At 40.5% G+C, this 12,092-nt stretch overlaps 1 protein-coding gene and 1 pseudogene across 1 annotated transcript in view; one reads left to right on the plus strand and one right to left on the minus strand.

The window, feature by feature from the left end:
• LOC101973070 (sodium-dependent glucose transporter 1B) overlaps positions 1–9,936 on the minus strand; it is a 28,876-nt gene extending 18,940 nt beyond the window's left edge. The window contains exon 1 of the mRNA XM_078019477.1: positions 9,802–9,936. Coding sequence (XP_077875603.1) covers positions 9,802–9,921 — 120 coding nt within the window. The 5' untranslated portion in view covers positions 9,922–9,936. The remainder of the gene's footprint in view (positions 1–9,801) is intronic.
• Positions 5,507–7,707, plus strand: LOC101964963 (protein kish-A pseudogene; annotated as a pseudogene).
• Positions 9,937–12,092: the final 2,156 nt, after the last annotated feature.

A 12,092-nucleotide genomic window follows, 5' to 3' on the forward strand; every position in this document is an offset into this window, starting at 1 on the left:
TCTCAAGACGCCCACCCTTTGCAACTTTTTGTACTGTAAAACCTTTTTCCTGGAAAGCTGGGGTGTTGAGCTCTAGGCCAGCTTTGGGAGAGACAGTCCTGGCCAGCTCTTGTGTGCACAATACAAGCTTGCTTTAATTTGATTTAAAATTGGAGTTGGTGGTCTTTTCTTAGTGACATGGTTCAACATGTACCCATAAGAGTTTTTAGCTATTCATTCTAAAACTTTGGGATGCAGGAAATAGCTGAGAAGATTTTTTTAAATAAATAAATAAATAACAGACACTTGAGTTCTGTTTATAGGAAGGCAACAAGAGTAGTTTAGAGGTGGAAGAGGGCAAAGCACTAAAGGAAGGAGGAGGGAGATAAGAGAGTGAGAATTAAATTGAGGCTCCTCTAACTGTTTCCAAGCCTCCAAAATGAACAAGGATCGCTATTATTTTGATAGTTTGGCAGGTACAGCAAGTTTTTCCATCATATCTTATCATGATTTTGTTCAATGATATTAGTTTACAGATCATACATGAATTAGTCTTTTTCAGCCCTTTTCGTCCCATGGGTCATTTCGAGGAGAGAAATGTATCCCCAAAAGATGGAGTATGTGGTGGTAAAACAAAGTAGAGAGAGCTAAACTGGACCTGAGAAGGAGCTCGAGCATTTCACCAGCTATTGTAACACCAGAAAGCTCCCATATATCCAGGCCCACAGGGCACTTAGTTCATAAAACTGCTTTTTTTTCCTTGAGTTTTGTTTGCCTCTTTACCTTATTGGTAAGACTCTACCCCTCCCCCATATCTCCTGGTTGCAATTAAATGCAGTGACTCAAAATAAATGGTTGGAGACAGAAGTAAAAAGGTAGCCCCTGATCACCATCTCCCATCACCAACATAAAAGGAGGGGGGCTTTCCTCCCTGACCGACACAATCTAAACGTTCACTTGGTTCAAAACTTGTGGTAAGTGATGAGAGGGGCGCGATTTTCTACTCTCAGGCCAGGAAGAGCACTTGATCTGTGGTTCAGCTAGATAGGCAGTTCACAGGATCAACTCCAGGGTACTCCCAGACCTGCCATGCAGTTTATCCTCTGAGGAGATTAGCAATAATGATCAAATCATCCATTTGCGGGAACAGTACAACCTGAGGTAGGATAAATGATCTGAAAACACACAACTGCATTATGATGTGAGCAAAAATGATGATATTAAATTCTTTGGGCCTAGAATCTACTAAATGTCAGTGCAGTTTAATGGTGGCCTAAAGGTGACAAGGGAGCATGGATGTTTCATTTGGCTTCAGTCAGCCTGTTTCCTTTCTGTGCCTCTACCCTATAATTTACAATGATTCTTCTTATGCCAGGATTAAAGAGCTGACTTCTTTTTTAGGCTATGGCAGGTCCATGTCAAGTTAATTACAATGCCAGGCTTCCAGTCAGTGCCCTTGGGAGAAAAGTCAGGCCCTTACAAATCAGTAGAGTGGTCAATGAGAGACTTTTATGCTTCCAGGAAACCATAGGGTCACTGCCTCTGTCAGCAGGAATAAATTACAGAAGACAGAGAACTTCACTTGTGACTCCTTAAGATCAAGAAGGATAGGGGTTAGGGTTGTGGCTTAGTGGTAGAGCACCTTCCTAGCATTTATGAGGCACTTGATTTGATCCTCAATACCATATATACATAAATAAAATAAAGGTTCATAGACGTGTGTGTGTGTGTGTGTGTATGTGTGTGTGTGTGTATAAAACTTAAATATATATATATTTTAAAAAAGATTAAGCAGGATAAAATCTCTTAGAAGGAATGAGAAGAGAAGGGTCCAGGGCTCAATACTTCCTGGGGAGTACTTTGAATTTTTCTTTCTTTCATCTTTGATAGCCATGGCTTTCCCAAACACCTCAAGACTGAATGGAAGCATTTTCTTCCATCCAACATAACATAGTCCCACAGCCTCTCTGGATGACTCTGCCCCTTTACATCAGCAGTCCACAATCAGGTCAATGAAGAGCTCTTTCCCTGCTCATAACCAAACAAAAAGTCTAAAATAGCCGGCAGGACACTGCAAAATGCAGGATCATGCCATTTTTCTCTACATAAGCTGCCATCCCCTATGCTGCAGCACTAGTCCTAATAAAACCTCTTTTGGGTTTTTGTTTTTGTTTTTTAATCTTGCTTATGCATGATTTCTTCCTCTAGTAGAGGAGGCTGAACTGGATACACTAAAAGCTGGTAACATCAAAGGCTTCTGGCCCTGAAAGGAGCCAGGAGATGGGGATGAAAATGCTAAAAGTCAGGAAATGGTGGAGAGTGACAGAGTGAAACAGAGAGCCACTAATTCTGTCTGCTGGAGGAGTTCCAGAGAGCTTCCACTAGCTGCTGTCTTCTACAGCTGAGAGCAGCAAAGGAGAGTCACTAATATCGGAAACTGAGAGCTACTACCACTAAGGGAGCTTCACTTTGCCCATTCATAATTTCTGAGTTGAACAACAGAACATCTAGCTGACTATTAACAGGATCACATTGGATCTGAAAATTAACTGGGCTGTATATAGTTGGAGAACTGAAGTAGGAACCTTTTGAAAATGGGTTTCTCCAAATCTAAGGATCTGAGACACAAGAATTTGGAAATCCACTTCATGAGACATCCACTAACTTTATTTTCAAAATCATGGGCTCCGAACATGTGAGGCACTTGGTTTGATCCCCAGCACCATTTAAACAAATTAAATAAAATAAAGGTATTGTGTCCATCTACAACTAAAAAAAATATATATTTTTTTTTAAAAATGTTAGTCAAAGGCTTTAGATAGTTGGGAAGGAAACTTTGTAACACTGGTCAGAAAAAAATTTTGAACTTAGATATTCCTTAATACTTACATGAGATTTTTATTGTTTTATCTGATGCATGGCCAAATTGTTTAAATGAAAGATGCAAGATCTGCTTCTGTTTATATGTTGATGTATGTCTCTATATATGATGTGTATGTGATATTTTATGTCCTTATGATACTGACCTCTACTTTCTTTGCTTTAAGAAAAATAATTGCTTTTATAAATGAATTAGTCTGTCTCTCAAAAAAAAAAAGAACTAATCCACATTATTTTCAAGTTTGTATAAATTGGATAGTCTTTGGTTCATAAAGTATTTGTGACTTATATGAAACAGACATGTCTTTCAATTTTCAGCATTAGATATAATACAGACACACAACTTTCCCTACCTACATTGAAAATAAAATAAGCTTATGTTATCCTTACAGTGTAAAATTTGTCATCAAGAAAAATAACTTATTCTAAATTGCCTTTTTCTTGATTTTGAATTAATTTTGGGATTTTCCAGATGTGTCCTTAGAATATCTCAAAAGGATATCTCTCTTTTTAAGAAAGAGATATAGAAAACTAATTAAGCTTGTTTCATATTACATTATGTGGGAACCATTGTTATTTAATAAGTAATGCTAAAATTTGAGTTATAGTTAAATGGGTATATTAGTAATACATGTTTCAGAAACTATGAAACTCATAGACATCTAATAGTCCAAAGATAACACTATTAGTCATAATTCTAGTTTTATCTTAAAAATCTTTTTTTGGAACCAAGTAGCCAAACATTCTTGTCCATTCCATCACTATTGTAAAAACCAATCATCAGAACTTTAACTATGGCCATTTTAAGTCTTATCACTCAAAGTTAATTTTTTTAGTGTGTTACTTTCCTTTCCTTTGTGTTTAAGGATATTCATGGAAAGTACTTTGTCAAGTACAGACATCTGATAACTTTAAGATAATTTCAATGCACTGGGTAAGAATTCTCAGAACTAAAATGAAAAAAAAATGGCTTATAAAAATCAAGCTAATGTTTAATCCTACATCAAGCACAATAAGAATTAATTGAATACTAAGGAAATAACTTGGTAGATTTTGTGTTAACTCAGTAAATGCTAAAATTGTGAAGACATGCTGTTCAAACAAAGTCCATTAAGAATGATTCAAATTTAATTACCTACCATAACCAATTTAATAAACAGTGCTATACACCTGATGTGGAGAAAAAAATGGTATTTAAGTAGATGGAAATCCATTGCTCTTGTGTGTAGTCATGGAGTGATTGATGACTGCCTTGTCCTTGTTGAGTCTTTATAGGTTCCATGATTAAAAGCTCTGTACTCTGGGGGAGATTCAAGACAGTGGATTAAAGGAAGGCTGCATTTCCAGTTGCTCCATATCTCAGTGAGAGTACTGCTTCTCAGGGAGGTGGGTGAAGGAAAGAATCCACTGAAATTCAATATAGCACAGTCAGAGACTCTTAGGAGTCCAAAAATTTGGGTTTAACAAAGGACAAGAAAAAGTACACTGGGGCCAAGCCAGTGGTAGTAGCAGCAGTAGCATTGTTTGATCACAGAGGAGAGAGATAACACAAAAAGAAAGAGAAGCACAATGGACAAATTTGGCACAGAAAAACCTATAGAACAGAAAAACAGTCTGAACTTAACTGAACCAGAAGATACACAGTGAGAAGGTATTTGAAAAGTGCTCCATGTTTTTACTCTGGCAAGCAGAGAGCCGAGGTGGGAAGTCATCTTGAAGAGACTGTCTATAGTTTGCTGCTGCAGGAGCCCAGGAGATCAGAGCAAATATTGCTATATTGTCCCAGAAACCACCTATCATGTGGCCTCTGGTGTATCTAGCAGAACATGTACCTGACAGAAAAAAAATTGTACCCAGGGACATTCAAGTATTTTGAGGATCAAAGGTTTTTGTTTCAAGTCATAGATAAGAAGATGAGTGCATCTAGCCTGCCCTTCAAGTCTGGGAGCTCATATGATTAGCCTAAGAGGATTGGAAAATTGAACAGGCTGCCATGATTACACTCAGGGATTATACTTGTAGACTGAGCCTGGGAAGGCCACATTCATTGGCAGTGAAGTGTGTGAGATCTGTGGAGGGTTGGCTCCCCTACCCTAAAAGTAGAATTCTTGGTAGACTCTTGAAGTCCAGATACCCAGCATCTGCCTGGCCCACTGAGTATGTTGATCTAATCTCTCCAGAGCAGATGTCGCTTGACAAAGTCCCAAAGGCCTGATTAGAGATAAAACCCAGCTGTTGCACCATCACATTTAGAAATCTGTAGCAGAATTTGGTCTGTCCATATAAAACTCCAATTAACAGTACTTTCCATTCTGTCTTAATTTATACTGGGAGACAGGAAGCTGAGAACTATTTCAACCAGCTTCAGCTCCCGGTCACTCCAGCTGGCAGCTCAGTGAGTAATACAAAAAGAGGAAAGATTTAACAAACTCTAGTACTTTCTCTAAGGCATATATAGCCCAAGGAAAATGGACAGAAGGGCAATCTGGCATAGGCAATGAACATCCAAGTTGTCAACAGTTTTGACCACTTTAGCAAAGACAATTTTCATTAATAATTCTCTCTCATTCTCTCTCTCTCTCTCTCTCTCTCTCTCTCTCATAACTGCTATGATGATTATCTGATGGATATACATTAATATACATATTGTTTATTTTTTCCCTTCTTTTCATCATTTTAAAAATGTTTTTTATATTTCCTGTTTTGTCTTTTGAGGATTGAGGGTTTCATTTATTTGGGGATTTTTTTTTTTTTTTGGTCTTGTTTCTCTTTTTCTTTCTATCTCTTTCTCTCTCTCTAATAGCTAAATTCTCTTGTTTTCTCTTTCTCTCTGTTTATTATGGTTCTTGTTTCCCCTCCTTCTTCAATTCAAAAGAAGCCAGGTGCAGTAATGCACACCTATATTCCCAGCAGCGAGAGAGGCTGAGGCAGGAGGATTGCAATTTCAAAGCCAAGCTCAGTAACTAATGGAGGCCCTAAGCAACTCAGCAAGAACCTGTCTCTAAATAAAATAATTTTTAAAAGGCTGGGGATGTAGCTCAGTGGTTAAGCACCCCTGGGTTGAATCTCTGGTACAAAAAAAAAAATCAAAAGATTCATCATGCTTGTCATTTTCAATTTTCAGAGCTTATTGGCAGTAATCTTGAAGTTATATGTACCTGTGCTTATATACTATACCTGGTACCAGCCTCTTGGACAGAAATGAAATGAAAATGTTGGGGATATTTCAGAAGTGTGCCAGAATTGGTGAATGAGAGACTCCTTATATTACAATATTCTGTATAGTAGTGGCCTTCAACATCCTTTTCTTACAGTAGCTTGGGGAAATGCCAGAATTTAATTGGCTGATGATTGCAGTGTGAACAAGGACTTATCTGTAGGAAATACTGGGAAAAAAAGGTGAACCCTTTTATCTCTGATCTTTGAAAGGATAACACCCCAGATGGTGTTCTCTGTTTTTACATAGAACATAGACTAATGTTCTATGTAAATAATTAAGATGTAAATATTTTGAAAGAAATTCAAAAGAATAATTATTTAAATGATCAATGAATTCCAAAGAGAACATGGAAAACAATTCAATGAATTTAGGAAGTCAGTTCAAGATATAAATGAGAAATTCAATAAGGAGGTAGAGATTGATATTGAAAAACAACCAAATGTAAATCTTGGAAATTAAAGACACAATAAATCAAATAAAATGTTCAAAGTCTTCTAATAGGGTTGAGCAAGCATAAAACAGAATCACAGGGCTGGAAGACAGGTGGCTATCCTTTGAACAATCTGAAAGTATTAAAGAAAATAAGTAACCATGACCAGAATATACAGAATTGGAAGACAACACCAATAGAACAAAGTTAAGAATAATTGGAATCAAAGAGATGAAGGTTAATAACATGGATAACCTCTTCAAGAAAATAAAACTTTCCAGGCCTTGAGAATGAGCTGGAATCAGATACAGAATGCATTCAGCATCCCCAATAGAAAAGGTTTAAAAGAACCTGGCCATGCATGGTGATGCATATCTGTAATCCTAGCAACTCAAGGGGCTGAGGCAGGTGGATCATAAGTGTGAGACCAGCCTCAGCAACTTAGCAAGATCCTCAGTGACTTACTGAAACCTTGTCTCAAAAAAAAAGGATCAAGGATGTAGCTCAGTGGTAAAGTACCATGGGTTCAATCTTCAGTCCAAGGGAGAAGGGAAAAAAAGAACAAGAATAAGAAAGAAAGAAAAAGAAAAAGAACCTCTCCATGGCATCTTATAATTAAAATGCCTGGCACATAGGACAGGATAGAATTTTAAAAGCCTCAAGAATAAAATGTAAGGTCAAGTTTAGAGGTAAACCAATCAAAATAACATGTAATTTCTCAGCACAAACTCAGGAGAAGTTGAATGATGTGTTCCATACTCCAAAAGAAAATAACTGTTAACAAAGATTATTGTATCCAGTAGAGCTATCCTTCAGAATTGGCAAAGAAATAAAATCCTTCCAGGACAAGCAGAACTAAAAGAATTCATGACTACTAAGCCAGCACTATTTAAAATGCTTAAAGAAATACTACACATAGAAGAAATCAATCTAATCTCTACCAAATATAGAAAACTTATCTGGGTGATGTCTGAAAAATTGTGCATATGAAAGAACTAGGAATTACTTATGTGTGTGCAAATCATGAGTGATGTCTGCCAAAGTACGTTGTGTACATGAGACCCGAGGGTAACCTGTGGAGCTACAAATACTAGTATTACATCACATTAAATCCAGGAACATCCCTTTCCAATAAACAAGGTTTCATACCCTCACAACATGCTATAAAGGGATCACACACACACACACACACACACACACACACACACACACACACACAAAGTTTCCCACTGGACCTTGTTCAGAGCTTTGCAGACTTAAGGGTGATGAATTTCACAGACTGCTGCTGGATGGCCACTAGATGACACTCTTTTCAGCCTCCAAGAGACTGGAGAATTTGTCTATCTAGTTTTTGCATCTACCCTGGTTCAAATGTTGCTATTTTGCCTGGCTCGCTACTGCCTTCTAAAGAGCTTTCCCTGAAAGTTCCCATACCTCCCATAATCAGAGACCAAAGCAGTCAATAGCCAAAATTCATACCAACACTGAAGATAATGCAAGTTTTTAACAGGATTCTGGGTATTCACTCTTGGCAGTAGTAAAGTGCCATGGTATGGAATTAGAAGCTAACACATTAGTTGAGGCAAGTTTTGGATATTCTAGCTAATCAGACTTCCTAGGAATTCAGAACAGTAGAAACCACTCTCTGATTGGATGCTGAGAATATGGATGCTCAACAAAGTACTTAGTGGAAAAAAAATTGAGTTTCATATGTCTTTCTTGCCCGTATATGGAGCTTGTTTATGGTGCTAAACCAAACAATGTTGTGTTTATCATTCTCTTGATTTTGTCAGTACAGAAAGAGTAATTTAAAAGATGGCTGATCATCTGGGGGGAGTGTATTACTCAGTTATTAGAACAATGTTTACTTAGCATATGTAAAGCCCTGGGTTTAGTCCACAGCTCTAAAACAAAAGCAAAACAAAAAAAAAACATAGGTAAGATACTACTGTTTCTCTACACACTGCCACTGTATACATTAAATGAACAACTTAGAAAAAGAAACACATGGTTTGTTCATGACAGCCACTAATAGTTGGTTTGCAGGCAACCTAGATGTGTGAGGGCAACTATGCTCCTAATTACCATCATGCCCCAGAGACTATGAGCATTGGACCCTAATGCTGTTGAACTCTTTATTGCATGAAACTTGCATTGTTTGATTTTGATCAGTTTGGTTTGTGGAGATATTTGTACTTTAGTTTCTTGGTTTTATCCTCCTGATAGGCGTTTTAAGTCTCCTTGATATGTTGTACCCATCAAGATTCAGATGTTTTTATTCAGCCATCCTTTTTTATGCATCAAAATGGCAATAAAAACTTAAAGAAGGCATAAAGAATCATACAACTCATTTGTCATTGTACATTGTCAATTTCATAATTATGCAAACCTGTCAATTGTGTTGGTGATAGAAGGTTCCCTCACTGCTCCAGGTTTCAATCTCACAAAAAGGAGAGGCTGAGTAAAAGGGGGGAATTGTTAAATTCAATTTGGCCTAATGCTGCCTGTGTATGGGGGCGAGTTCAACATACCTAATGTCACCTGAGAATATATTTTTGGAACAAGTTGCTTAGCAGCCAAGCAATTAGCCCATTACATGCTGCAAACTGCTCAGAAATGTGCACCAACAGCACAGGAGCTGTAACTATTCAAGCTATTTATTTATATCACTTTCTTGTTGTGTCTATAGATATTGCCTGCCCACCTTCCTGGTTGGAGTTTTTGAACCTTTACTGGTTTAGGTGGTCCCTGGTTCCTAAATCATTCCTTTCTGCAAAAAAAAACTGCTAAGATTTTACTTGCTGACCTTTTCTTTTTAATAGGTGTTAGCAAGAACTAGCAGTCATAGCTGCCTGTTGGAAGAAATTCCTTAATGCCTTTAAGAAAAAAAATGTTTCTAATTCAACTATATTTCAAAAACAATTGACTCTACTTGTGTTGCTCTGCTCCCTATTCAGGAGCTGCCTCTTGTCTGAGCAGCAGGAGTCCAAGTCCAGGGTGTGCATAGGTGGCACAGCAAGCACTTTGTAAAAGGAGAAAAGTCAGAATACTGGCTCTAGTGATTACTTCATGCCTTCAAAGAACTTACAAGAAGACCTGGCACAAAATAAGGGTTCACCAAACATCAGAAATCTCTTTCTTTCTCACCACCCCCACCTCCCACTCTAGGAATGGGGGTGGTGAGTCATTGAGCAAAGTGACCAGACCAATCAAGGCAAAGCTGGGACTCCAAATGGGAAGGTTGCTTTCTCTGTAAGAAGAAACCTGAGAGGGTCGCTCCCCCAGCTCTCACCAGCCCCAGGAAGGCCGCATACAGGATCACAGTGGTGAACCAGCGCAGCAGGGTTTCAAAGTGACCAGACCAGTCAAGGCTGAGTCTCTGAGCAAAGTGACCAGAAATGACTCTCCTCATTGGACTTATTTACCCAACTCCCCAGAATCACAATTACTGTGTTATCAGATGGGAAGTTGCCACGAACAGTGAACTGAGGGGCAGCCCAGGAGTTTGGCAAACTGCTTCTAGACTTGCACTTTGCTCCAAGAAAACCTTTTAAGGTTCTGACAGATTGGTTATTTAGGATCACTAGCAGAGTAAGAGATCTGTTGATGGCTCTACCGCTCAACCAGCTGTGTGATCCTGTAAAGTCACTGTTCTCGTGGTGTGGCCTATTTCCTATCTGCAAAATTAAGCAGTTGGTTGAATTTAGTTACACCAGCAAAAAGAGGGAATTCCAAAAAAGCACTTTTCTGTGGCATCATTCCGGAAGCTATAGCAGTAGCTAAAGACCTGTGCAATGAATGCCTTTTGCGTTTTCCCCATCACATCAAGGAGGGTCTGCTTCCGTTGAAAACACATTAGGAAAGTTAATAACCCTCCACGATTAGAACTGTACCGGTTTGAAATGATTACAAAACAAGACCCAGGTAGAATATCTAATGGTCCCAAGGTCACAAAACTTGCGGGGGAGCAGGGGGGCAAAGCCGGGACTCCAACTGGGAAGGTCGCTTTCTCTGCAAGAAGACACCTGAGAGGGTCGCTCCCCCAGCTCTCACCAGCCCCAGGAAGGCGGCATACAGGATCAGGGTGATGAACCAGCGCAGCAGGGTTTCATGTCGACTCCTCCTCCCGGAGACCCCCACCACCTGGGTCTCTTTCTTCGCTGGGGCCTCGGCCTGGAGGAGCCGCTGCCCCGCAGCCGCGGCCCCCGCACCACGAAACTCCTGTTCCAGCTCCAGCTTGGCGGCTCCGGAGACGTGGTCTTGCTGCCGCTGACCTTTTCGGCGGATCCTTGGAGATCTGAGCTCCAAGCCTCCAGGCCTCCTTGGGCAACCTCCTCCGGGGTCTGTCACGGGTCACCTCCTCGGAAAGTCGGACTTTGGAGCGCGCCGCTGTCGCAGGTAGCGAACCGAGGCGCTCCATCGCCCGCTATTTCGCGGTGGATCACGCGGCAGAAACGAGGACCCTAGCCCACCAGCACCTGGCCGCTACCCAGCGTGTCTTTGTTGCCTGGGAGACCGGACCTCGCCCTCCGGCTTCAGCAGCGGGCTTCGCTGGACCCACCGGGACCAGAGGACCCGCGCCCCGTGGCGAGCTGAAACTGCAGCCGCGGAACAGACGAATCAGGAGAGAAGATGCGCGTCCTGGCGGCTCCCGGGCTCCCCAGCGATGGGACCGCGCCTGCCGCTGAGCCTCTGCGCACCTGGCCGCTGCCCTCGTTGGCGCCCACTCGAGTGCCCGCCAGCCGTAGCTCGGCCCTCTTCTCCTGGATCTCGGGCTGGCCTGGGGGGACAAAAGTATCCCCACATCCAGCACGTGCACATCCAGGCAAATGAAAGGATTTCACATCCAAGCACACAAGTCCGTAGTGCCAAATAACAAACAGTAGGCGTGACACATCTGGAGAGTAGGGGAGCATCTCGCGGCTGCTGAGATGGTGGAAATTAGGAATATCCAGTGTGGAACAGAATACAGCGAATGTATGAGCAGTAAGTGTTCCGGAAAAATTAAGAGTAGTGCCACCAAAGACGGACCTGGAACAAGGATATCAAGAAGGTCCAAATTGCTGGTGTGATAAGAAAGTTCTGGAGATGCTCGTTGTAGCAGGAAACAATGAAGACGTTTCATGATCAAAAGAATAAAAAATTTTGAAAAGGGACTGTGGTTGTAACTCAGTGATGGAGTGCTTGCCTAGCAAGTGTGAGGCACTGGGTTTGATCCTCAGCACCACAAATAAATAAATGTATATGTTGCATCCATCTACAATAAAAAACAATACATATATATAATTTAAAAAGGCCAAGTGAAGCCAAACCTTACAAGAAAAATGCAGCCAAAGGTAGGGGCTTGACCGCTCCCTGGGTCTCCTGGATAGCAGAGGTAGCCCAACATTCTTACCTTTGTTAAGTTGTTCAAATTCCTTGCCCTTGCACCTTGGACATCTGAGGTTTCTTGGACTGTGATACATCTTTCAATCCACAAATATTTGTAGACTCTTATGTATAAATGCATTAGCTTTCCCACATATTATCTCAATTAATCCTCACAACACCACTCTGAATCCCACTTTAGTGCCACTTACAGAT

Source organism: Ictidomys tridecemlineatus, chromosome 8, assembly GCF_052094955.1.
Source record: "Ictidomys tridecemlineatus isolate mIctTri1 chromosome 8, mIctTri1.hap1, whole genome shotgun sequence".
NCBI lineage: Eukaryota > Metazoa > Chordata > Mammalia > Rodentia > Sciuridae > Ictidomys > Ictidomys tridecemlineatus.